The sequence below is a fragment of the Copadichromis virginalis genome, linkage group LG23, assembly GCF_057382275.1.
Source record: "Copadichromis virginalis isolate Kocher_CV1m ecotype Utaka linkage group LG23, C_Virginalis_male_GT1.1, whole genome shotgun sequence".
NCBI classification, from domain to species: Eukaryota; Metazoa; Chordata; class Actinopteri; order Cichliformes; family Cichlidae; genus Copadichromis; species Copadichromis virginalis.
Window position 1 is genome coordinate 36,745,364 of NC_140639.1, and position 26,976 is coordinate 36,772,339.

The following is a 26,976-nucleotide window of genomic DNA, read 5'->3' on the forward strand; positions in this document are numbered from 1 at the left end:
AACCGCACCTCTGTTTATAGCAGCATGCTCTGGCTAAGCCTCACCGAACACGCTGTACTTTGCGACTTTTCTGGTGGTAAACTTTCTCCTCTTCAGCCGCACTCGCCCCAACACTCCACACACTGCCCCACTTGGACAGGTCCGGTGATTCGGTCCAGAATCTACAGACAGAAGGTCAAGGTTAGTTCCACAACATAAAACACGTGTAAGCGATTCTTCTTTGAATATGCCGCGAGCACGAACTCAGGTGGTTCGACGTTCCAGCGGTGAGCTGCTCTGTGCCACTGCCTTAAATAGCAGCTGGGGAAATCAGCCAGATCAGCCGCAGGTGGACACCATCCACAGGGGTGCGTGGGCCAAGAGTGAGAGCCCGTAATGAGCTCCACCCAGGCAGAGAGGAGGAGGAGAGACAAAAAACTAAAACTAACAACAACAAAACCTGTAGCCAGCGTGGGCCAACCAGAGAGACACGGGGACCGTGACACTTTCCCCTGGCGTAGCTTCAATATTTTCCTGGGCCCATAACCTGTTAGCAGAGATGGGTCTTCCAGCAGAATCTGCATGAATTTTGAAGATACTTATTATCTAGACGGAGGAATAATCACACGTGGAGCATCGGCTTTTACCGGAACATTCACACCAAAAGGTGACTTTGTTTACTGAACTCTGTGTATACTCTGCAGCATAACAGGAAGCATCCTTTCAAAATAAAATCACAACAGATGAAAATAACTAGCTCAACAGTTCTACTTTTAACACACCAACTGAGAGATAAGAGATAATCACTTGGTGCATTCTCGGTAGGTACATTTCCAAGTAAAGTTAAGAAAATTATGTTAGTCAGGAAAGCTATTGGAATTTTTGTGGGGCCTCAGAATGAGAGTGACTGACAGTAATTTTGTCTTCCATTTGTGAACAGTTGTACTATAACAGCTGTCATTTTCTCAACCAGCTGCTTGCTGATGTTCTTGCAGCCCATTCCAACCTTTTGAAAGTCACCAATCTTTTCCCTGGCATCCTTAGACAGCTCTTTGGTCTTTCTGTGGTGGTGATGTTAATGATGTAGACATGTTAGGAGTGTAATTAAGTACCCTTCAACAAAGTGGTGCAATTAACTGTGAAAGCTGGCTTGGTAACTGTTTATCCGTAAGTTGCTAGATTGTTTGCTTAAGCCAAATTCTTGCTAGTTTGTAATGGATCAAATAATGATTTTCCATACTAAGATGGACATTGATGTGTTATTGGTCCAGAATGTTTTTGTTTGCTTGATAGATTTATTAAATAAACATAGAAATTGGAAACTGATATTCATTATAAACAAAGTGTAACTCAACATCAACTTTAAATATGAACTATACTAAATATGTAAAAAAATAAATAAAAAAAAGTTTTGGAGCCCAGCCCACTCAGTTTTTTAAATCTCCAGGCATTTTTTTTTGGGCATTGGCACTTCTCCACACCTGCCTCTCTGCTCTGTGCGTCATCAATTTTTACCTGTGACTGGACCAAATTTTCATGCCTTTTGATGTGTTGTGCTTCTCACACTCTTATTAATGGCTAACAAATTTAGGTCATTACATCCTGTCTGCTCTATTTCAGGCCCTTTGCCGTCCCTGTAGCCACAGTCACTCTGTTATTGCTGCTGTAATAATGATTATGATAATGAAAAGCTTTAACAGTAATGACTGCCATCATTAAAAGATTAAATTAGGCACATGTAATAGTGTAACTCCTTTTCACTTCCCCTTGGGTTAATGATACATTTTCAAGTAAGAATTTATTTTACAGTGACTGCTGTAATTTCACTTTTATGGCTCTCCCAGTGCTTGATCAAGACAGAGAGAAAAAAGGTGTGTAACCTAAGCAGTTTTTTATATGATCCTGTCCCATTACAGTTTTTTCAAGACACAAAGTACAGAGTCACTGTACAACTCTTCAGAAAACTAAAGTAATCACCAAACAAATGTCATGTAGCTCAGTTTTCACCAGCTGCCTTTTGCCTTTTAAAGGTCAGGCTTGTATGTTTAAAATTGATTTAATAATTCAAGTGAAGATGATACTTCAACAGATCTGTTGAAAGCATAACAAACTTTTAGTAAGAGTGAGTGTTTGAGTGAAGACACCCCGTGAGCTCATAATGAGAATATAACCTCCAACTGCGACCTCGGAGCCGGCATCTTTATGCTCTCTCTAACCTGAAGCCAAGTCTAATTTAACTTTCTTCTTTCTTTTTCCCCTGACTTGTGAACAAATTTAAATTCTGACTGAAGACATCACTGCCTTAAGGCCCTATTGACAAGGTGAAAAACAAGGGTCTCCTCCAGCTTATTTACTGCTCCTGAGAGCCAACCAATTTGCTGGCTATCCTCTCAGTGAGCTGTAATGGCTTCTTGGCTGTCAGCGTTTTAAATCCTTCAGAGACCCACAGTCTGGCAGTAGATGAGGCCAAGGTAGGAGGACAGTAAAACAAACTGTCCTCATCAGAGGTGTAGTCTTTCCACAGTCACAGCGATGTTCCGCCACTGTTTTTTCACCAGGAGAGGAAATAAAAATATTTAGTTAGCTCAAAGTTAAAAACAAAATGAGTAATCAAAGCTGTTGTCATGACGTCTAGAGCCAGATTCAGATTCGTGGGCTGCACCAGTGCAAAACCCTCTTTTGACATCAAAAAGCTATTGATTAGGTTTATCACAGAGGCCTGGTGTCAGTTTTATGACTGAAAGCCACCAGGCAAATTAATTTGATGTATTGCAAAAATACACCCATGGGGATGAAAAGTTAAAGTTAATTTATATACAAAGATGCAATCAGTTCATTTCATCAATTACCTGCCAAGAGCAATACAAACTGGAGGCTTGGAAAGGAGCACAACCCATGAGAGGGATATGCAGTGTGAGGGAGCAGCTGTATGAAAATAATGCAGTGTAAGTGCAGGTTTTATGCCTGATTCTTTCTGGAAACAGAACGGCAGTTAAGATAAATCAGAAGAAGCTGAAGAAAATTCATCGTGGTTTCCTATAATGGTGAAGTCTTCTGTTAGAAATTGCTGGGAACTGTTTCAGATTCAGATGGAGTGCACAATTTATCCAGAGGCTAGCTGCGTCATTACAAACGACTCGATCTTAAACCTGAAATCTAACAGCTGGCGCGTGTGTGTGTAGAAAAAGACCAAACATTATTTACAGTGAGCTCCTGAGCCATTCCCGAAGATACTGTCTCTGCATGAATCTACTTTTTTTTTTATTTGTTTGCTTTTTAAAGCAGTAAAAACTTGTCTTGTTAAATCTAAAATGTCTTTAATTAATTACTTAATTATTTCGGTTCATTCCTTTTTGTGGTATGAATGGTATGAATCAGATAGTCTAAGATGCTGATTACCTTGGGGAGATCATTTGTTATGAACCAGGATTATGTGCCTGTTGTTTTGTTGGTGCTTGGGACATGGATATTCAAAGTTATCACAGAGTTTCTGAGCGTCAAGAACTGGAGTTAGAAGTATCATCAAAAAAATTCAAAGAGAGTCACACAGTACAGAACAAGCCTGGAAAAGCTAGGAAGCAAAACACTGAAAAAGAAAACTAAAGAGAGATGTGCCTAAAGACCCCAGGACAACTGCCAAGATACTAATGAATGACTTAGCCAACTGAGCAATTGTGGCCTCAAAGCAAATAACCGTGAGGTTAAAGAAAATCTCGACTTTTGCAGAAGAGACATCCTCAGCTCAGACTGAAGTAAGCTAAGAACAACTGGAGAAAGATTATTCAAACTGGAATGAGGTGCTTTGGTCAAATGAAACAAAACTAAAGCTATTTGTTCATAAAAATGTTGTTTATGTTTGGAGAAACAAGGGACAGGTGTATAAAAGAACCCTTTCCCCACGTTGAAACATGGTGGTGGGAGAATTATGCCCTGGGGTTCTTTCAGTACATCTGGACTCGGTAAAAGGAATCATGAAGAAAGAAGGACATGTTAAGGTTTTGAAAGTAAACCTTAAGAAGTTGGCAGCAAAACTGGGTCTCGGTCATCACTTTGTCTTCCAACAAGACAACCCAAAACATGCATTGCTTCTGATGAAGAACTACCTCCAGAAGACCAAAGTGAATGTTACTGAGTGTAATGTGCAAAGCCCTGACTTTGATCCCATTGAAAATATAAAGAGTAAAGACCAAGGTCCATACCAGAAGACCATCAAATCTAGAGGAGCTTGCCAAAGAAGAATGGGCTGAGATTGCTCACGAGATGTGTGATATTAATCTCTGGCTCTCTTCCACAGCATGTCCTTTATCCTGTCTTCCTTCTCTCACCCCAACCAGTCACAGCAGATGGTCCCGCCCCTCCCTGAGCCTGGTTCTGCTGGAGATTTCTTCCTGTTAAAAGGGAGTTTTTCCTTCCCACTGTCACCAAAGTGCTTGCTCATAGGGGGTCATATGATTATGGGGCGCCGTTTGTAAACTGAAACATGCCGAAATTAACAGCAACATTTTTCCACATTTAGCTCTAAATCTTACAAAAACATGTTTTTTCGAGGCATTTTTTACAACATTTAGTAAAATATTTGTAACTTTTCATATTTAAAACAGGATTTTAAATGTTAAATCTAAATGCTAAATGTTAAATCTAAATGTTAAATGTTAAATCTAAATGCTAAATGTTAAATGTAAATATTATATTTAAATGTAAATGTTAAATGTAAATATTATATATAAATCTAAATGTTAAATGTTAAATCTAAATGTTATATAGAAATCTAAATGTTAAATGTTAAATCTAAATGCTAAATGTTAATGGTTCCAACACCATCATTAAGTTTGCAGATGACACCACGGTGATTGGCCTCATCAGTGACAACGATGAGGCCGCCTACAGGGAGGAGGTGGATCGTCTGGCTGAGTGGTGCGACAGAAACAACCTGCTGCTTAACACCGAGAAGACCAAGGAGCTCATCGTGGACTACAGGAGGAATGCTGACCCACATCCACCCATCCACATTAAGGGGACGGCTGTGGAGCGTGTGAGCAGCTTCAAGTTCCTGGGAGTCCACATCTCCGAGGATCTCACCTGGGCGACCAACTGCTCCAAGCTGGTCAAGAAGGCTCACCAGCGCCTCTTCTTCTTGAGGACTCTGAGGAAGAACCACCTGTCCTCAGACATCCTGGTGAACTTCTATCGCTGCACCATCGAGAGCATCCTGACCAACTGTATAACAGTCTGGTACGGGAACTGCTCTGCCTCGGACCGGAAGGCGTTGCAGAGGGTCGTGAAAACTGCCCAGCGCATCGCCGGAGCACCACTTCCTGCCATAAAAGACATCTACAGGAAGCGGTGTCTGAAAAGGGCTGGGAAAATCATCAAAGACCCCAGTCACCCATCACATGGACTCTTCACCCTCCTGCCCTCTGGGAGGCGCCACAGGAGCCTCCGGACTAAGACCACCAGGTACCGGAACAGCTTCTTCCCCACAGCTGTCAGACTCCTGAACTCTGCCTCCTGACATCTGACCCACGTTAAACTCATGGACTGAACATACACACACCCACAATGGACAACTGTACCCTCAAACACAATAATAACATGGACTGAACCACCACTCACAACCACTAGCACTTTATATAGCCTCTGTAGAAACTATCTACACCCTCACTTATCTTAACTGCACTACTGTATAGCTCTGTGTAAATAATCATTCTGTACATTCGATAATTTTTAATCCTACAACTGTTTACAACTTGCATAGTTCCCATTTCTGTATAACTGTATATCCCAGATTCTGTAAAGTTATTTATTTCATATTCTGTATAGTTTTTCATATTTATATCCTGTTCATATCCTGTACATAGCTTGTACTCACTACAGCCTGTACATACTTATAGTTATAGAATATTCACAACATACTTCATACCGTGTACATTATAACATACCATAATAGACCCATTTCTGTAATATACTCACATATCTATATTATTGCTAATATATATTGTAATATATCTATATCACTAAAGCACTTCTGGATGGATGCAAACTGCATTTCGTTGCCCTGTACCTGTGCATGTGCAATGACAATAAAGTTGAATTCTATTCTATTCTAATTCTATTCTAAATGTAAATATTATATTTAAATGTAAATGTTAAATGTAAATATTATATTTAAATGTAAATGTTAAATGTTAAATGTAAATATTATATATAAATCTAAATGTTAAATGTTAAATCTAAATGTTATATATAAATCTAAATGTTAAATGTTAAATCTAAATGTTATATATAAATCTAAATGTTAAATGTTAAATCTAAATGTTATATATAAATCTAAATGTTAAATGTTAAATCTAAATGTTATATATAAATCTAAATGTTAAATGTTAAATCTAAATGTTATATATAAATCTAAATGTTAAATGTTAAATCTAAATGTTACGGGAAACTAAATATTTAGCTAATATGCAAATTTATTGTACGGGTCAACGGTAATACCAAAATAAAAGCTTCAAGAAAACCTCCCGCGCTAAAGTGTGCTGGTCGCGGTCAGGTTCTGTGTTTGTGCTCCTCTTACGGTCACTTTTGACTGCCATGAGCTGCTTCGACTATTCCCTACCAGCATGTCCAGCGATTTAGCTGAAAACATTGGAAGAGCCGTTTTGTCGGCCATCCAACGATTCAGCGGTAATGCACCCTCGACCTCACAAACGCCGCAGCACTTGGTAAGTTTATTTTATAGCATTTTGGACGGGTTGATAGCAGTGTTAGCAAAACTAGCAAAGCTAAATTACTTAGCTAGTCCTCAATTATTTCATTTGGTAGGCAGCAGACAGAGATCGAACATCATACAACTCTATTTATTTATTTGGTAGGTAGGTAACAGTCGTTCTTGATGTAAATGTTTCCTTAGGAATCCAGCAATGCACCTGGACCAAGTAGACCTGCCGTCTCCACTGGGATACCATACTGCTCGGTAGGCCTTCTTACACATATCATTTAATTCATTTATCATGAAATTTCCCCTTGTGGGACTAATAAAGGTATGTTATCTTATCTTAGCTGACTGGTTTTGATATACAGTCAGGTTCATAAGTAGTTGGATACAGACACATTTTCTAATTAAAAATGAAACTACTCCAATGCAGTTGAAGTGCAGACTTTAAGTTTTAATTCAGTGGGTTGGACTAAATGAATGCATAAAAATGTGAGAGGGAAAAATTAATTTGTAAACACAATCCTATCATTTCAGAGGCTCTAAAGTAATTACACAAATTAAATAACTGAAAATAAAATGATAATTTCTATTACTTTATTCAAAACCCTTTGTTGGCAATGACAGCCTGAAGTCTTGAAGTCATGGACACCACCAGGTGCTGGCATTCCTCCTTACTAAGGCTCTGCCAGGCCTTTACTGCATTGGCTTTCAGTTGCTGTTTGTTTGTGGGCCTTTCTGTCCTAAATTTAGTCTTCAACAACTGAAATGTGTGCTCAATTGGGTTAAAATCCAGTGACTGACTTGGCCATTCAAGAATATTCTATTTCTTTACTTTATTAAAGTCATGGGGTGCTTGGACTGTATGTTTTGGGTCAACTTCCATCTTTATTATTAAATGCTGCCCAATCAATGTGACTACTTTTAGCTGGACTTAAGCAGACAAGTATGTCTCTGAACACATTCAGCTGCTTCAGTCCTGTGTCACATATTCAGTAAACACTACCAGTGCCACTGGCAGCCATGCACGCCCAAACCATCACACTGCCTCTGCCATGTTTTACAGATGATGTGGTATGCTTTGGATCATGAGTCGTTCCACCCTTCTCCATACTTTTTTCTTGCCATCATTCTGGTAGAGGTTGATCTTGGTTTTATCTGTCCAAAGAATGTTTTTCCAAAATTTAGCTGGCTTTTACTAGATGGTTTTTTTTTTTTTTTTTTGTTAAGTCCATTCTAGCCTTTCTATTCTTGAGGCTTATGAGTGGCTTGCACCTTGCAGTGAACCCTCTGTATTAGGGCTGTTCGATATGACAATATGAAAACATCTATCATTTCATATTATACGCTATCATTTGTTCTGTGGTGTCGCAAAATAAATTTTACGTCAATATTTTTCATCGTTTTGATGGTCACTGTAGTGGCTGTATTAATTTCTTAATTTTCTTTTTTCTGTTATGTTCTCTTTGACCGCATGTTGTCTGTTCACAGTAAAATTTTCAAAATGCGTCTCAAATCAATTCCAGGCCTTTTATCTGCTTAATTGGTAATGACATCATCATTTTAATATGGATACCCTAAATTAAAGCTGAGTCTGCACATCATGTCCATGATATAATTTTGATTGGAATATGTTTCAGTAAACGGGCAACAAAATAAAACTTGTTAGGGTCCAAATACACACTGACCTAATTGCAGGCCTTTGCTACTCTAATTGAGTGCTCAAAGCACTTTATACAACAGATCTCATTTACCCATTCACATGCACAGATTAATACAAGCACTTTTTCTGTCCAACATTCGCACACAGTCATAGTCGGATAAACTCATTGGGAGCTCTAGATTAGAGCACCTGGGAACTGAATCACCAACTTGACCAACAATCACCAAATGCTAATCTACAAGATACAAAAGGTTCAGTTTTCTGTGTAATGGGTAGACAATAGTAAGATGGTCTGAGTCTACAGTTTGTTTGTTTGTTTTTAATGAACAGATAACAGAAACCTTACGGATGTATTGTAATGCATAGGTATCTATCTGTATCTGTGTTTGAATTCATTTCAGGTTCCTCTTCCATCAGTTCCTCAAGCTCATGCTACGCGCTCACATTTTGTGAGAAAAAACAAGACCTACAAACACTATACAAAAGATGTTGTGTGCTTGCCCTTGTCTTCAGCATCAACGTTTCTCATACCAAGAGGAGATTCACGAGCAAAACTAGCACAAGATGGCCTTATTGGGAAGATCTCCTTTACATCTGACTGGTCTGAAGCACAACTTAGAGAAGAAATAACAGCAATCTTCAGAAGAACATTTGCACTGTCAACTGGCCAGACATTCCCTTTTGAGTATTTGAGTACAATTAGAGGATGTAAACGACTAATGAAACCAAATGTTTCTAGCAAGAAAGAAGTTGGCTCGATTTGTTCCACCACCTGCCTCTATATAATGGCAGGGATACAAAAACCTGCACAGGTAAACATTTTATATTGCAGTGCAGAAATATTTATTGTCTAAAAAGTGAGTCTGTTCCCTTAATATAATTTTATTAATTGTATTAATTAATATTGCAGTTTCAGCAGGTGTAAACAGTTTTTAGTGCAGCCATGTGCCTCTGTGTTACCAGTGATTTGGTGCAACTGTATTTGATTTTATGTAGAACATGCTTTCTTTTCCCTCAGGAGGAACCAGAAGAGCTGTCTGATAGTGACTTTGAAAGTCCAGTCTGCCGGAGAAGACGAGGTATGTGACGTGAATGAAAACCTAGTGAGGTTCTAAGCTCGATGACCAGCTAGATTTTGTTACTGCAGTGCGTAATAATTCCTGGGGGGTTTGTTTGATGAGAGCATCGTTAATTTGTCCGATTGGGGCGATCGTGGCTCAAGAGTTGGGAGTTTGCCTTGTAATCGGAAGGTTGCCGGTTCGAGCCCCGGCTCGGACAGTCTCGGTCGTTGTGTCCTTGGGCAAGACACTTCACCTACCGCCTACTGGTGTTGGCCAGAAGGGCCGATGGCGCGATATGGCAGCCTCGCCTCTGTCAGTCTGCCCCAGGGCAGCTGTGGCTACAACTGTAGCTTGCCTTCACCAGTGTGTGAATGGGTGGATGACTGGGTGTGTAAAGCGCTTTGGGGTCCTTAGGGGGGACTAGTAAAAGCGCTATACAAATACAGGCCATTTACCATTTTAATGTTTACGAATTATCACAGGTGATTACAGCCAAGGAGGAATATGTGCCCAACTTTCACTTAAACTAATATAAGGATATATAAAGGCTGTTAACATTATGAAGCAAGTCATGCTGACCTTCTTTCCTTTGTTCAGTGCATCATGCGTTGTCTACAACACCAGGTGAAAGTGAGGCCAAGCATCAGGAAACAGAGAGCTGCATTCAAGAGAGTGAAAATGAGGGACAGGCAGAGGGACAGCAGATGTTTCCATATAATGTGGCAGAATTTGTGTAAGCTGTTGTCTAGGGGTTAAAGAAATCCTTCATTTTAGATGTTGTTTAGGATATTGTTTTGATGCAAGTTTCCAATTTGCATGTTTGGGGTTTTTTTGCTGAATGACTGCAACTTTAGGATTTACATTTAATTATTTTTTTTTTTTTAATGATGTAGTGTGAGAAATTCTTCAAGGCTGACATGTTTTATGATTTCTAATATCTCTTATCTACTTAGCCCTATTTTTCTGGAGGAAGATGAAGCTCTTGAAGAGGCAATTCAGCGTAGCCTCCTAGAAGAGTCTGATAGACTTACCATATTTCAAGGTAAGATTTGAAAGTAACCTTTGATAATTGAATATTTTATTTGCATCTTTACTTGCATCATTTTTTTGCAGTTACACAATTACAAAGGTAATTGCTCATGTCTGACTAATTTAATATGGACTATCACAACATAATTATATGTTGTAACTCTGTGCACTTGAGTCAAATGTACAGCAAATTTCCATTTTTCCCCAAGATCTGTTTGTCATTGTCCCTTTTTTATATAGGTCTTTTAAGAAGCTCAGCAAAGAAGAAATTGAAGGTCTTCTTAGAGCTCATAGTGAGAAAGTCATTACACCAGGAACAAGACAACTCCATATCAGTCGAGCCAATGTGTGGTCGACTGCTTTGCGTCAGTTCAAGAGACCCAAGTTTGCAGAAAGCTGTGAGATGCTTTATGTCACATTTGCAAGCGATGAACATGATACAGAGGAAGATGCTGCTGACCTTGGGGGGCCAAGGCGGGAGTTTTTCCGTTTACTGGTGAAGGCCATCTTTCAGGACAGTGGTGCTTTTGAAGGTAATAGGATTTCGCAGTCAAACTAACTAACTTACTTACTCAAGGCCTAAAGGCTTGTTGACGACACTCGTTTTTATAATGTTACAAACGCAACAACCACCTGATCTGAACATTGTTTGACAGAACATTAACAAGTTAATAAATGACTACAGATAATAAATCTGTTATGTTCTGTGTGTCTGAAACAGTAAAAAAAAAAAAGTAATACATTTTTGTCTGTCAATCTCAAGATATCAGTTTGGGGTCTGTACAGAATATACTTTTTTGTGTGTTATTTTTCAGCTACACCAAATGGATGCACACTGAAATTTAACATCCTACACTTGCAAAATGGAGTATATCGAACCATTAGCAGGATGTTGTCCACGATAATAGTGCAAGGTGGAGAAGCACCTGCCTTTCTCTCTCCACATGTAGTAGACTACATTGTGTCAGGAGACATTCTTCAAGTACACCTAACACCGGATGATATAGGTGACCCTGAGTTAAGAGAGAATCTGAAAAAGGTGAATTGCAATATTATAACAAGAATATTGTAATATTTCCTATATTCACAAGTCTTCTGGTCTTCTTTTATAATATATAATAAATACACTTTTGGTTATTAGAGGCAATTCCATGTATTATATTTTCAATTTGTTTCCTTTTTGTTAAAAAAAAAAATATTGGTGAAATACAGCCAAATAAACCAAAACAAAAACGTTTCGAGTCCAATTAAAATGAACCATCTGCAGTATTTGTGTACACTGGTAAAAAACAAACATTTAAAGTGTTTTTCTTAAATATTTAGGTTGTAAATGCAACAACTCAACATGATTTGGAGGAAGCAGTCAGCTGCTGCAACTCATGGCGATATCAAGTTGAAGGTCTTCCACTCACAGTCACCATGGCCAATAAAGATCTGTTTGTGAAAAATGCAGCTCTATACCTTGCAGTTCTGCAACGGCAAAGCTGTTTCGATCAACTAACTGATGGCTTGTCCTACTATGGAGTGAGAGTTATATTTTTTCTGTATCAATTGGTCATTATTTTATAATCATTTAGAGTGAGCTACTTTTTATATTTAAAACTGGAATTTAACCATTATTTAAACTTTTCTGTCTAGATTTTATCACTCCTGAGAGAGAACCCCAGTTTGCGTGTTCTGCTTGACCTATCGGGGGAGGACAAAGATCTGACAGCCAGTTTAATTGCTGGGGTTCTCAGGCCAAGCTATTCTGTCCTTGGGAGCAACAGAATAGTTAGAGAGGAGCTGATGGTGGTCAAATTTCGGGAATTTCTCCAGTGTGTCGAAAGTAAGCAGAAATTCACATAATGTAGTCTGGCCATGAAACAATTCGGGACACTAAAGTAAAACTTTGTCTTTTTATGTCACATGCGCACACACAAAACAGGAATAAAGATGTATGATAGCTTACAACTGACAAGCAAGGCAAAGACAGAACCTCTGTATTTTTTATAAAAACATTAGCCATCATTTAGTTGTTAGCTCAAGCTTTAACTATTTTAGTGTCCCCAGGTTAACGGTAGTTTTTCTTTGTTTTTAGATGAAGAGCTGAGAGACTCACTTGGAGAAAGGACTCTTACCAAGGATGAAGAGGCATTTGTGAAGGCTTTGAGGCCTGGTCACATCTTGGCTTTTGCCACCGGGAGCAGCAAGGTTCCAGCCATAGGTTTTCAACCAGCTCCTAAAATAACATTCATTCACGATGAAAGCAAACATCTCCCGATTGCACACACATGTGCAAATAAGCTTCAGCTTTTTGTGAATGAAACAACAATGGCTGATGATGATGCTTTTCATTACTGCTTCTTAGTAGCACTCATGAATGGAGCTTTATTCAGCACCATCTAAACATGTTCCAAAAAAGTGAAATTAAAATGGTGGGTTTGTTAACTCTAATCCTGTTCATTAATTGTAGTTTCAAGTAACTTTGCTTCATACAAGATAGTTGAAATAAATTCTGACTGCATTTAATGTTGAAATGTAATAATTTTCAAAGCTTCAATAGATTTATAAAAATGCTAACTCTGTATTTTCAACGACAAATCAATAAAGTCACTGGTGTAATACAATAATTTTATTAAGCTTTTCTTTTTTAAACAAGGACACTTCAAAACAGTTTATGCACAGAGTATACTAAACATGCTTTGTAGAACAAGCCAGGATTACTTAGACATCTAACAGCAACATTTATTAAGACTATTGCAACTTTACAATGATTAAAACAATACTGTAGATAATCTTGTGAATTGATTTAAAGACTGACTGTTCCGTGTTGATAATTTTCACTGTTATACTGTATTACAGTGTGAATTTGATCTTTACTTCAATCTGAATAACTGGTTTTACCCATAAACTAAAAGTGGTTGTAGCCTTCTGAATAGCCTATGAGTCACTGTCAGTCATTAACTCTGAGTCCTTATGTGGCAGGAGGCATCACTGCTAGAGGGGAGGGGCTTCTGCAGTAGTACAAAAACTGCATTTGCTGTACAGCATTTAAGAATATTAAGTGTCATCACTCTTTAGAACATCACTGGTATCCTGTGGTTGAGGTCACACATTTACAAGTTTGTTAAAAATATACTGCTGTGTTCGTTGAAACAATGTTTTACCATTATTGTTGTCTTCTTCAAAAGGGTGAATGCTTGTATATAGCTCTTGTAAATCGCTGTCATTTAATGGGACAAACCTACTTTCAGAGTTTGACAAGGAGGGTATGGAGACCTCTGCTGTAGAAAGTTCTGGGTTGTGACGATGAGACACATGAGTTCTGCAGGCAAAAAGCTGGATGGGAGTTCTATTACCTTCAGTGGAAACAGAGTGATTGTTATATCCAGCTTTGAATTCCTTCAAAGTGCGGTTGATTCGTGGTAGAAACACATAATGAAGGCAAAATAGGTCTGTTGCATTTTCTAAGTCTAGGATACCAAGTGATTCCAATTCATAAAATATAGGTGCATAAATGCGGCTACAGTTGTTTAAGTCTCGGTTGAAACGTTCAATCCTCTGGTTGTGCACAGAACTTCCCATTAAGACAGAGCTTTCACCCCTGCTTGCTCGCATGTCCTCCCAAATCTGAGCATTCTCTCCTCCGTGATCAGTCCTGATATGCAGGGGTCTGCCAAATTGTCCAACAGCTGCAGTAAAGAGGGCTTTCACAGTCTCAGCTCGATTATTGCTGAAGCACTGAAGAAACATCAACATCCTGCTGTATCCATCTATTGCACCATGAACAACAAACTTCCAACGAATCAGTTTGTGATTTCCATCTATGTGCCATATGAAATTTGGATGAGGCACAGAATATACTCGCCGAGGAACTGCAGTTCTTCTCCTGGATAGAACACCAGCCGAGTCCACCCTCCGCAGTGACTTTCTTACGCGCCATCTTTGAACCACTATGTTTTTGGAACGCAGATGACCCATCAGCATCACTTCTCCAACATTTGGATGTTCAGTTTTTATCTGGGACACTATCTGATCTAACTCATGGTCACTGATTACATTGAATTTTGACTCTGAGATATTATAGTCTTGCAGTAACTTATACAGAATGGGCCTGGAGATGGAAAGGATAGATGCAGCTTCAGTAAAAGATGTTTTCAGGGAAAGAACATTTTCCAATTCCTCTTTGGAAATCTGAAGCCTTCCTTGGTAACCATCCTAGAACACGGCACAGAAAATCTCAATGAGCACAATTCTATAACAAAAGATGGGTAATTTGAGGCAATTGTACTGTGACAGATTAGCTAGAGTAATATTTTATCAATAGTTTTAAAATATGAAAGTGAGCAATCAAAAGACACTCACAGCAAAAACAGTAATAAAATATGACGTAAAACTTGTGAATGTTGTTGGTGGTGATGTGACACTGCTAGTAATGGACCCCTAAGAAGATGAAATGTATGTAGAATCAGAATCATTACTTTGACAGGATTTAATTTAAGGTGACATATTACACCAAAGAAAAAACAAAAATTAGTCAGCTAAATGATATGTGTAAGAAGGCCTACCGAGCAGTATGGTATCCCAGTGGAGACGGCAGGTCTACTTGGTCCAGGTGCATTGCTGGATTCCTAAGGAAACATTTACATCAAGAACGACTGTTACCTACCTACCAAATAAATAAATAGAGTTGTATGATGTTCGATCTCTGTCTGCTGCCTACCAAATGAAATAATTGAGGACTAGCTAAGTAATTTAGCTTTGCTAGTTTTGCTAACACTGCTATCAACCCGTCCAAAATGCTATAAAATAAACTTACCAAGTGCTGCGGCGTTTGTGAGGTCGAGGGTGCATTACCGCTGAATCGTTGGATGGCCGACAAAACGGCTCTTCCAATGTTTTCAGCTAAATCGCTGGACATGCTGGTAGGGAATAGTCGAAGCAGCTCATGGCAGTCAAAAGTGACCGTAAGAGGAGCACAAACACAGAACCTGACCGCGACCGGCACACTTTAGCGCGGGAGGTTTTCTTGAAGCTTTTATTTTGGTATTTCCGTTGACCCGTACAATAAATTTGCATATTAGCTAAATATTTAGTTTCCCGTAACATTTAGATTTAACATTTAACATTTAGATTTATATATAACATTTAGATTTAACATTTAACATTTAGATTTATATATAACATTTAGATTTAACATTTAACATTTAGATTTATATATAACATTTAGATTTAACATTTAACATTTAGATTTATATATAACATTTAGATTTAACATTTAGATTTATATATAACATTTAGATTTAACATTTAACATTTAGATTTATATATAATATTTACATTTAACATTTACATTTAAATATAATATTTACATTTAACATTTAGCATTTAGATTTAACATTTAACATTTAGATTTAACATTTAGCATTTAGATTTAACATTTAAAATCCTGTTTTAAATATGAAAAGTTACAAATATTTTACTAAATGTTGTAAAAAAATGACTCGAAAAAACATGTTTTTGTAAGATTTAGAGCTAAATGTGGAAAAATGTTGCTGTTAATTTCGGCATGTTTCAGTTTACAAACGGCGCCCCATATATGATTGTTGGGTTTTTCTCTGTATGCATGGTAGGGTTTACCTTCCAATATAAAGCGCCTTGAGATGACTATTGTTGTGATTTGGCGCCGTATAAATAAAATTGAATTGAGTTTATACTTATTAAAAAGTACAATAAACAACTTAAACTGTTATCCAGCCAAAGTATACACAAATGGCTATTAGCATCAGGGAGGCTAATAATTTTAACCCTGGTAGTTTTTGTATTTTGTAAAATTAGTTTGTTTCTCTGCAAAATTATGCTCTTCTGACAAAGATCTGCAATCCTCAAACCTTCCTTTATATTACCATCCATGCCTGACCAACTGCTGTAGGTATAATGTGTAGGGGACCCAACTTGTCCATATACTGTATGTAAGCACCTTAAACTTAACTGCTTCCTGCTTTTGTTTTAAAAAGATCTATTGTATCTGGATAGTTTGTTCTTTTTTAAAGGCCCATAAATCAAGACATACATATGCAATTTTGGTTTATTTCCATCAAACCAGCCTTAACCATATGATTGGGGTTATATGTTTGTTGGGTTTTTCTCTGTATGTCTCATTGTAGGATCTACCTTACAATATGAAGCACCTTGAAGCGACTGTTATTGTGATTTGGTGCTGTATAAATAAAACTAAATAGAACTGAATTAACCCAAATTGTGAAAAAAATTGCTTGTCAATGGAAATGTTCCAAAAATAAACAAGCCCTTTACACCCTCACCAATATCCCAATATCAAACCACAAAAGCACAAAATATAACTGTGCAGCTGTGTTATGTTATTTGAAACTGAAAAAGCTGTGACACCAGTCATCATGTTCTTACATTTGCTTTTCTACAGGTATTTGACTCATACAAACCCAAGTGCAGATGATTTAAAAACCTGTTTGAAGTCCAAACACTCACAGTGTGTGGATGAACATGTGTGTACCATCAAGTCATGGTAGATGCATCACACTAAAGCAGAACGCACGGAGGCAGAGTTGTGGTGAAGACAGTTTATTTACAGTGAGGGGGAGGTATTTACAAGGATAAAATATATACAGTGTATGAATGGGGACTCGGAGCCAGGACATGCAGGTGACGAAAACACACACAGGTAGTGCACTCGATTTGGTACTGTTTGATGCCAAAACCTCCAGACGGAAAACAAACCAGTCGAGGCAAAATCCTAGGGAGGAAACAAAACTCCTTACAGTCACCAAAATAATCCAAGGGCTCCAGCAGGCAGGGGCAGAATTTCAGACGCTCCAAAAAAACGCCAATACTCCAACACTAGTCTTCTGTCAGGTAGCTCCTAAAGACCACTTCTGAGGAAAGCATCTGATGAGTAACAGGTGTGCCAGGTTCAGTGACTCACTGCCCCGCCTACCTATACAAAAAGGGAGGCACCAAAAAACACATACAGACAAAAACACCACATAACCAGAACCCAACTCCTAACAATATTAGTCTCTGAAGGTGGTTATAGGTTTCACTTGGACATCCACACAACTTTATCTGCATATAATGGTGCTTAAGCTGTTTTATTTTATAAATCAGACACTTGTCATGTTAATAAGGGCTAATTAATGCTGAGACAGAAAATGTCAGGGGTGAGGGCTGCTGAGCTACTCATCATCAGCTCGGTTTCATGCTGCTTCATGACAAGACAAGAGAACATTTTGCTTACATTACTCACATTTTACAGAAAAGACAGCAAAGGGGATCTCTGAAAGGCTACAAATAAATTAAATTTCTATTAAAAGGTCAGTGTTAAGTAAATGGACTGGTTCTTATATAGTGCTTTTCTACTGTTCTGAGCACTCAAAGCGCTTTACACAACTTGTGCATTCACCCATTCACACCAGCACATTTTTCTAAGTGCTTTCTAAGTAACATTCACACACACTCATACTCCGATGGATGCATCGGAGAGCAACTTGGGGTTAGTATCTTGCCCAAGGATATTTGGCACGCAGACTAGGGGAAGCCAGGAATCGAACCACCAACCTTCCGATCAGTAGATGACCTGCTCTACCGCCTGAGCTAAGATAAACAGACCGAACTCTGGATGCTGTGCAGATGATTTAAAAACCTGTTTTAAAACCAAACACTCACAGTGTGTGGATGAACATGTGTGTCATGGTAGATGCATCACACTGCAAAGTCAATATTAGTCTCTGCAGGTGGTTTACAGATTTCACTTGGACATCCGCACAATGGCTAAGCTTTTTTAATCTATAATATCAGACACTTGTCATGTTAATAAGGGCTAATTAATGCTGAGACAGAAGATGTCAGGGGTGAGGGCTGCTGAGCTACTCATCATCAGCTTCATGCTGCTTCATGGTAAGACAAGAGAATGTTTTACTTACATTCAGTTTCATGCTGCAAGGACAACAAAGTCTTTGAAAGACGGTCGCCTTAATAAGTATCACCTTAACTTTTATGTATGCAAATTAACATATATTATCTGTTGTACTTTGATAGAGTTACAATAGTGAAATTGCTAAACAGTAAATACTGCTTCATAACTTTTATTTCCTTTTCCAAAAAAGAAGGTTCACCAAGAACATTATGTTATACAGAATCAGTTTTATTCATCCTAATGTGTGGCACCAGCAGATCCTGTTTTTTTTTTTCATAATGTCTCAGTACACACCAAAAGAATAAGTCAGCAGACTTGTGATCTCAAGATTTTAACTGTTGTGATCATATTCATTCTCTACTGTCTATGCAGGAGTAAAATACCAATAAAAATAAAAGAACTGGCCTATTTTCATTAGCAGGAAGTTAAGATAATTATGTTTTCTTTACTCTTTATTTTCTAGATCTCAGACTTTGTGGTTTCTTTTAACTGCACCAGTCCAACTCCTGTCGCCCTATTCGAAGAGCTTGACAAAGATTTGTTCTCTAAAAAAACTGATTCGTCCTGTCAAAAGCTTTTCAAATCCACTTAACATAAGCATCAGTATCACCGTGGTGGGAATTTTAGGAGTGGTAAGTCTACACAGTTCACACACTAGATATTAAAAGTCATCATTTTGGTAATCTTAATGTTTATGATTCTAATATACTAATTCATATGTCTCGTCTTTAGGATGAAAAAGCCCAAACCCTGTCTTATGTCCTGGTATGTTTTGAAAAGATCTTACAAAATCACTAAATTATACTTATTCAAGAACATTGTACGTGTATGTACATGTATTCAAATTGTTATCTATTTAAATGGCTCTAGCCTATTGTTCTAACTATGTGCTCTCTGTATGTTGACAATAGAAACCACGTATAGATTCTAAGTTATAAGGCTTTTAAAAAAATTTTCAACCAGTAAATCATAAAGTTGACTTTGTAGACCCCACTCCGGGTCGGGGATGAGTTCCTGCCCCAAGTGGAGGAGTTCAAGTATCTCGGGGTCTTGTTCGCGAGTGATGGGAGAAGGGAGCCAGAGATCGACAGACGGATTGGGGCTGCAGCTGCAGTAATGCGGGCGCTGCACCGGTCCGTCGTGGTGAAGAGGGAGCTGAGTGTAAAAGCGAAGCTCTCAATTTACTGGTCGATCTACGTCCCTACCCTCACCTATGGCCACGAGCTGTGGGTAGTGACCGAAAGAACGAGATCGCGGATACAAGCGGCAGAAATGAGCTTCCTCCGAAGGGTGGCTGGCCTCTCCCTTAGAGATAGGGTGAGAAGTTCGGCCATCCGGGAGGGGCTCAGAGTAGAGCAGCTGCTGCTCCACATCGAAAGGAGCCAGTTGAGGTGGTTCGGGCATCTGACAAGGATGCCCCCTGGGCGCCTCCTGGGTGAGGTGTTCCAGGCATGTCCCACCGGGAGGAGGCCCCGGGGCAGACCCAGGACACGCTGCAGAGATTATATCTCTCGGCTGGCCTGGGAACGCCTTGGTATTCCCCCGGATAAGCTGGAGGAGGTGGCTGGGGAGAGGGAGGTCTGGGCCTCTTTGCTTAGGCTGCTGCCCCCGCGACCCAGCCCCGGACAAAGCGGATGAAGATGGATGGATGGACTTTGTAGACTATGGGACTCCGTTTGTAAACGGAAACATGCTGAAATTAACAGCAACATTTTCCCGCCCTATAGTAAACTTTGCCAGACCTAAGACAAATGTTAATGGGTTGCTAACATGACCCTGCTCTACACAAAATGTATAGTAGTAGATGTTGTATTTCCCTCTATTTCAGCAGTTAAACTGGCATTTGCAGGCTGTATACCAGTTTTACTTTTCTTCTGCTTAATGTAGGAGTGGGATATTGAGGGACTGAACTGGGATGAGAAGGATTGTGGCGCTGAACGAGTCTCTGTCCCTCGGGAAAAACTTTATGTCCCAGATGTTCAAATAGCAGAGTTGTAAGTTTTCCACATTTTGATTGGCTACAAGCTGGACAGTTTTGAAGTTATAGTGGTGGAGGTCATTGAACAGACTGTTAATTAACATGGGTAACCCTAATCACGGCTTACTGGAGAGACAGCAATATGTAATTTCAGCCCTGCTCTCTTAAAAGACTTGTCATTTCATATTTTTGCTACTAAAAGTTTTTTTTTTTTTTTAATAAATTGCTATTATTAATTATTAAAAATGTTTTGTTATCCTTTTCTATTCTATTCCAGCCTGGATGAAGTCAGCTCCACCAAAACTCCTTATGTCTACTTGTACAACACAGGTCATGTGTATGATGATAAGCCCATCAGAGTGGTCAGTTCTATGCTTTCCCCTTTGATATCCAGAACTGCTCATTGACGTTTGGAGCAGATATACACTTTGATAAGGCTTTCTGAAACTTAAAAAACTAAAAATAAATTATTGAAAGTGTGAACTTCACACTCGACAAATTTGAAATCCATATCTGAACACAAAGCTGTTTGCTAATATTTCCAAATAAAACCATGCTCTTAAATATCAACCTAGCTACTGATATTAGGATGATTCAAGGCACAACTTCCAAACAGGTCCTGAATGAGTCCAGAGACATGATGGTGACCAATGGAGAGTGGGAGCTCACGATATCAGTATAGCTGATTCCACCCTGGAATTAGTTGTGGGAAGCTACTCAGAGATCACGTACTATGTAAGCTTTATTTTTTTTTACATGCTTTTATTTAATTATGTATTTTTGAACTGTTAAAGCTGCTCACAACAGTGCTTTTTCATGCACTGAAAAACTTCCTTTGTGCTAGTTCTTAATCACTGAGGAATGACAACAAACTTATGGACAGCTTTGGGCTTCCCTATAGTAACACTTTCTGGTGGTGCAGCACTGCCCTTTTGGAAATACTTCAGTTTCACCACATTCTTAAATTAGGTTTATACAATCTCAAATGAACAAGACTGCATGGCATCTTCATTATCTTCCTGTCATTATTTATTATACTGTCATGGTCCTGGGTCATTTTGACCCAGCGTTTTGTGTTTTGTGATTATTTTCCTCTGTTCTAGCTATTCTGTGTCCTCCCCCCTTGTGTCCGGTTCGGGTCTAGATTTCCTGTCTTGTTCTGAAAGTCTGTGTCTGTTGTCATTGTGTTCAGCTTGTCTCCTCCGGTCCTCATGTGTATTAGGTTCAGCTGTTCTTCCCTCTTGTGTGTGATTACCTGATTACCTTGTGTGTGTATATTTAGTGGGTGTCGGTCTGTGTTCTTTGTCGGCTCGTCTGCGTTCTATGGTGTTCCTGTCTCTGCGTCTCTCTGCCCCGCACCCCTTTTGTATGGTCCCAGGTTTGTCACTTAGTTTCTCCCAGTTTAGGTTTCCGTTTGTAATTACTCATGCTTCATTGCCTGTTTTTGCCACTACCACCCTGTAAATAAACGTCACTCGTATCATCAGTTTGCTGCATTTTGGGTCCTCCTTTTCCTCCACTCCACACGGCTCTCCGCCAGCCGTGACATATACAAAAATTTGTTTTCAGTAGTTAGAACCACCTTTAGCCACTAATCTGTGTGAATGTATCAATGTCTCACATCACTGTGGAGGAGAAAACCTTTAAAATCTCAAAGGTTTGTACCTGCGTCTCGTCCCAAGATCGTGCTAAGACGGAGACCGGTTCTCTATGTGGTGAACCTGCTGATCCCCAGCTGTTTCCTCATCACAGTGGACCTCTTCAGCTTCAACAAGGTCATGCTTAACTTTTCAATTTATCATAGCATTTCACTGGCTGTTTATTTTTGACAGCACTATCAATGAACACCAGTGCCACAAACCTCTCGGACAATCAGAGCATCTACAGTGTTACACTTCCAGTAAAACCAGTGCCAGCTTCCGAGATGGTTCTGGATGAACTGAGGAGATTAAGCAGAGATCTCACAGCCATCCGACTTCAGATGGACTAATGCTTTCAAGGGACCAAAGCTGCACAGGAGTGGGAGATGATTGGAACAGTGATCGATCGTCTGCTGTTTGGCTTGTACATCGTCTTTATCGTCACGAGCTTCATTACAATAATGAGCATCTGGATATGAAATAATTTGTTTGCAACATAATTAGGTGACAGAAAGATGAAAAAACAACATAACTGGCGTACTGTCGTGGTAATTGGCATGGATCACAAATAAATACAGTGCTATGGAAATGTATTTGACCCCTTCCAGATTTTTTATTTTTTGCGTTACCTGCCCCTCCCTCCCATGTCCACCCACACCACACTATTCAGTTCAATTCAGTTTTATTTATACAGCGCCAAATCACAACAACAGTCGCCTCAAGGTAGACCCTACAATAATACATACAGAGAAAAAACCAACAATCATATGACCCCTATGAGCAAGCACTTTGGCGACAGTGGGAAGGAAAAACTCCCTTTTAACAGGAAGAAACCTCCAACAGAAACAGGCTCAGGGAGGGGCGGGGCCATCTGCTGCATCCGGCTGGGGTGAGAGATAGAAGATGGGACAAAAGACATGCTGTGGAAGAGAGCCAGAGATTAATAACAAGTATGACCCCCACCCCTACCTGATCTTCATCAGTACCAGCTTCCTCCTTTTGCCAGTGCTTTAGCTTTGTTTATCAAGTATCATAGGCTGTGTTGGAGTTGCAGTCAATACTGTTTTTGGTCCTGGTTGCTATTAGTTTTGTTTTTCTGGATTACGTTAGGGGAGATGCCGGAATTATGTGGCTGGGTCATGGTTTTCTTCATATTTTGTTTGTTTTAGCTGGGGCTCCCATCTCTTTTTGTTTCTGTCTGTCCTTTTGTGAGTTACTACATTCCCTTTATTGAAAGCTTGATGAATGGCAGCAGCGTTGTGTCATCCCATATTTCGAGCACCTTTGAGCCACAGATTCAGGGACCGTAGCAGCATGTGTAAAAATCACTGCACATTTAAATATTAACATTTTCTTACATACATTAAGTGTATTATTAAGATGAGGAATTGTTATGTACATTTCAGATCAGAGCTGCTTCAATTGCTTATTCTTAATTCTTGCTTTTCGGTGTGAATATTTACTAGGATCATACAAACCACACAGAGGACCTTGCTTATCACTCTCACACCCAACCGAGACACATCTCTCAGCCTCCCACGGCTGTTTTCATCAATCAGAATTGTACTGACATTACATGGCACAAAGTCAAACAGTGTCCTCTCTCTGGATGAATTGGCAGGAGAAGCTGCTAGATTAGATTGCATCTGAGGAATGCTAATTTTGCAGGAGTCTGGGTCTGGGGATGTCATGATTAAAGACTCAATTTCCCAGAGGTCAGTGTGGTGTGATCACATATTACCGCTAACTGATGGAGTGTCTCTCATGGTATGCCTGTCACAAGTGGCAGCATCAGCACCGGTGGAGGAGAGAGCAGGGTGTTTCTGTGGTGTTCAATATTCCTCTCACAGCTTGGAATTATATTCAGTCACAGATTTCTTAAGTAGCTGTGTTATTCTATCCATCTGCATATTTATTTATTTTTATTTATTTTGCCATAGTTTACCTAAAGTTCTAAAAGACGCTCTCTGCTTATCTCAGCATTGAAATACTGACTTTCAGCTTATCTTCTTATACCATGAAGCCCTGTCGTGCATTATCCCTACATGTGTCTCAGTGGAATGCATTTTAGAGCAGCAGGTTTTAATGCATTCATGCTGTGCATTGTTACTGAGTAATAGTGATGACACTAATGCAAACATATCGCGTTCGGACAAATTACAGACAGCTAGAAACAGAAATTTCAATTTCAGTATTTTAGTGTATTAAATACAAATGCTCCAAGCATATCTTCCTACAGCACCGACTGGGCAGCATGTGACTTTATTAGTTTCAGCTGGGTGCTGAGTCTGAAACTCACTTTATATGTAATCCATCATACTGACCATTTTCCTGCCCTTGTTTCTTGTCAGTTATTTTGCAATTATTATTTTGTAATACAGCTGAAAGCAGAAGCTATTTGCTTTCATTTAGTGGTGCAGTTTATGAAGCTTATGCATTCATGGTAAAAAGAAAACAGAGTGTCATGCTTATTTAACAAAAACTAAGTACAGCCTTAATGCTTCACTAGGAATTAAGGGGGTAATTATTAATTTAATGCAATATTGAGTTTTTTTTAAATGTTATTGTTATTGTCAATATTGCCAATTTGCAACACTCTTAAACAGATTCATATTTGAGTAAAGGACCACAGATATCTGACTGAAAAGAGCGTGTATTAAAGCAGACATACTGGCAGAATTTGATCTCATTCTCATGATAGGTTTTTGTAATTACTGTCCCATAAAACGTATTCCATAACTGCATTATTAAATATTTCACAAATATAAAACTCGTTAATGGGTTGAAAACAATGTGTTATCAATCTATTAAAGAAACAATTTCATTGAGGAGCACTACAACTGGAAATAAAACTGCATCTTATAAAACAATTATATGGGAGTCTAAATATGGATCTAAAGGCACCAGGTGATTAGCTTAACCTAGCAATGACAATTTTAGGTAAACCCCCCAAAACAACAAGAAGATAAATATAAAAATTAAATTGTAAGCTTTACAGAAGCTGGTAGTCTAATTCATCCTTGGAAAGAGCTTCTCTGGTAACACTATATTGCCTATAAAACTAAATCCTCTTCATTTTTTTACTCAAGTACAAAAGTATTACTGGATTAATATACCAAAATAGCATTTTTAATGTGCCCATTGGTGATGTAGCATATTTTTAGTTGCATTGGTCCTCTTAAATTGTTTGGGGGAATTTAAAACAAATAATCTGATGTTGTCTTTTGTTTGAAATTTTAATTTGCAAAATTACAAGTCAGTAATAAACATATAATAACTATGGTGAAACTTGAACAAGTAAAAGAAAAAAAATACAATTTCAAAATGATAACACAGAAGTAAACAAGTCTATGCTGTTATCAATGTGTTCAGTTGCTCAACATCACTGGTTGAATATAAAACCAGCTTACAAGCCATTTTCCATTAAAAACTGTATTGCAATGGTCAGCTGTGGACTTTTTTCAGTTTTTCTGGTGTATAAAAAGAATATTTGGCTGCTAAGAGTGAAGGTGTAGGCAATGAGACAAAGCCAGTATCAACAAGATTAAAAAACAGAGTAAATAAAAGAAAGACACTGATTGGCTAGCTTAAAATACCACCATACAAGATGTGTGAATCACATACAGTATTTGCCTCCTTACTGATTTCTTAGTTTTCTGCATATTTGTCACCGTTAAATGTTTCAGATCATTAAAGAAATGTTATAATTAGACAAAGAAAAATCAAGTAAAGCAGTTTTTCAATGATGATTTAATTTAGGGGGAAAAAGGTTATCCAATCCTACCTGTCCCTGTGTGGAACTGCAATAACTGGCAATGTGTCTTTGGAGGCTTTACAAGCATGAACAGCCTATTTAAGGTTAAAGTCTATTCTATTTATCTATTTGAATGTATTTAATAAGTCCTGTTGAATATCTTGTTTCAACAGACCTGGCCTGGGTGGGGTTCGTGATAATGAACTCAGTTGTACAAAAAAATGAGGTTAATCTCATTTAGGCCCAGTTGGGTTTGCATTGCCTTTTTTTTCTCTTTATAAATAAAATGATTTAAAAACTGAATTTTGTATTTACTCTGATTACACTGATTAGTCTGACCTTTGTCTAATAATAACATTTGTTTAAATTGAAAAAAAAAAAACCAAACTGTGACAAATAAGAAATCCGGGCAAATACTTTTTTACCTCTTAAAAGACTCCTTTCACAAAAATAAATACTGTAGAAGTAAACAGCTAAGTCAACCACTTCTTAGGTCTTTTCTACATACTTTATTATTTAAAGTATGGCATCAAGTCCTCACTTGACATTACAGCAGTAACAATGTTTCCCTGAGCGGTTAGCTGATCGGTGCTCCTGTTGTAACCAGCTTGTAATAGGCTCCCTTCAGGGCCATGAGCTGGTCGTGTGCTCCTTTCTCGATCACAATGCCTCTGGACATGACGGCAATGATATCAGAGTTCTGGATGGTAGAGAGGCGATGGGCAATGACGATGCAGGTCCGTCCCTGTCTGGCTTTGTCCAGGGCTTCTTGCACAGTCTGTCACGGGACACATGAATTAGTGCTCACAAAGACACACACACATACATAGTCAGGAGCCATGATCAATTCTCTCACGTAGCAGACACACAAGCCTCACAATTATAGCAATTTCACAATCATGGGCTGATTACTATCATTAGAATGTTCCAGAGGCTCAGTACACTGCAGAGGCCTCTGCTCCTCAGCGTGGTTCAGCTATTGGAGCTGTAAAAGCTACAGCACAGACCAAACTGACTGTATTCATCTTAAAAAGGCTGTACTGGAGGGTTGGTATGAACTGTAAGCTGTTGGTGATAATAATAGGGATGATGAATGGTAGTGATGTTAATGATAATAATAATTAAGTGCCTGCTCTCTTTGCTCTGTGTGCCCGGAGAATATCAAGCAGCTGCACTACGCTGTGATGTTGAGTTTGTGGACTCAGCAAATGGAAGCTGTTCAGAGTTCAG

At 38.7% G+C, this 26,976-nt stretch overlaps 3 protein-coding genes and 1 pseudogene across 6 annotated transcripts in view; 2 read left to right on the plus strand and 2 right to left on the minus strand.

Moving 5' to 3' along the window:
• Positions 1–6,409: 6,409 nt before the first annotated feature.
• LOC146681509 (uncharacterized) lies at positions 6,410–13,054 on the plus strand. Its single transcript, XM_085448959.1, has 11 exons — positions 6,410–6,698; positions 6,887–6,949; positions 8,753–9,163; positions 9,370–9,430; positions 10,010–10,145; positions 10,366–10,452; positions 10,673–10,974; positions 11,257–11,480; positions 11,765–11,965; positions 12,080–12,269; positions 12,522–13,054. Exons 1-11 carry the CDS (start codon positions 6,597–6,599, stop codon positions 12,827–12,829), a joined length of 2,085 nt encoding a protein of 694 aa, XP_085305085.1. The 5' UTR covers positions 6,410–6,596; the 3' UTR covers positions 12,830–13,054.
• On the minus strand, positions 13,041–15,568 carry LOC146681510 (uncharacterized). The gene is made up of 3 exons (XM_085448957.1): positions 15,243–15,568; positions 14,992–15,054; positions 13,041–14,641 (listed from the first exon to the last, which is right to left on the minus strand). The coding sequence occupies exons 1-3, from the start codon at positions 15,342–15,344 to the stop codon at positions 13,532–13,534; spliced, it is 1,275 nt and encodes a 424-aa protein (XP_085305083.1). The 5' UTR covers positions 15,345–15,568; the 3' UTR covers positions 13,041–13,531.
• Positions 15,569–17,077: 1,509 nt separating this feature from the next.
• Positions 17,078–22,342, plus strand: LOC146681511 (5-hydroxytryptamine receptor 3A-like; annotated as a pseudogene).
• A 2,867-nt stretch (positions 22,343–25,209) lies between these two features.
• LOC146681512 (bile salt export pump-like) overlaps positions 25,210–26,976 on the minus strand; it is a 37,695-nt gene continuing 35,928 nt past the window's right edge. For all 4 annotated transcript variants that reach the window (XM_085447635.1, XM_085447634.1, XM_085447633.1 and 1 more), the window contains one exon: positions 25,210–26,524. In XM_085447635.1, the coding sequence (XP_085303761.1) occupies positions 26,324–26,524 (201 nt within the window). In that variant the 3' untranslated portion in view covers positions 25,210–26,323. The remainder of the gene's footprint in view (positions 26,525–26,976) is intronic.

What these genes read in the sequence shown, in the direction of transcription:
- LOC146681509 (XM_085448959.1), top strand. Translation starts at nt 6,597, where the DNA reads ATGTCCAGCGATTTAGCTGAAAACATTGGAAGAGCCGTTTTGTCGGCC. An exon ending in GGATACAAAAACCTGCACAG is followed by an intron (nt 9,164 to 9,369) that starts GTAAACATTTTA and finishes CTTTTCCCTCAG; the next exon opens with GAGGAACCAGAAGAGCTGTC. An exon ending in GGACAGTGGTGCTTTTGAAG is followed by an intron (nt 10,975 to 11,256) that starts GTAATAGGATTT and finishes GTTATTTTTCAG; the next exon opens with CTACACCAAATGGATGCACA.
- LOC146681510 (XM_085448957.1), bottom strand. Translation starts at nt 15,344, where the DNA reads ATGTCCAGCGATTTAGCTGAAAACATTGGAAGAGCCGTTTTGTCGGCC. An exon ending in CACAAACGCCGCAGCACTTG is followed by an intron (nt 15,055 to 15,242) that starts GTAAGTTTATTT and finishes ATGTTTCCTTAG; the next exon opens with GAATCCAGCAATGCACCTGG. An exon ending in CTGGGATACCATACTGCTCG is followed by an intron (nt 14,642 to 14,991) that starts GTAGGCCTTCTT and finishes GCCGTGTTCTAG; the next exon opens with GATGGTTACCAAGGAAGGCT.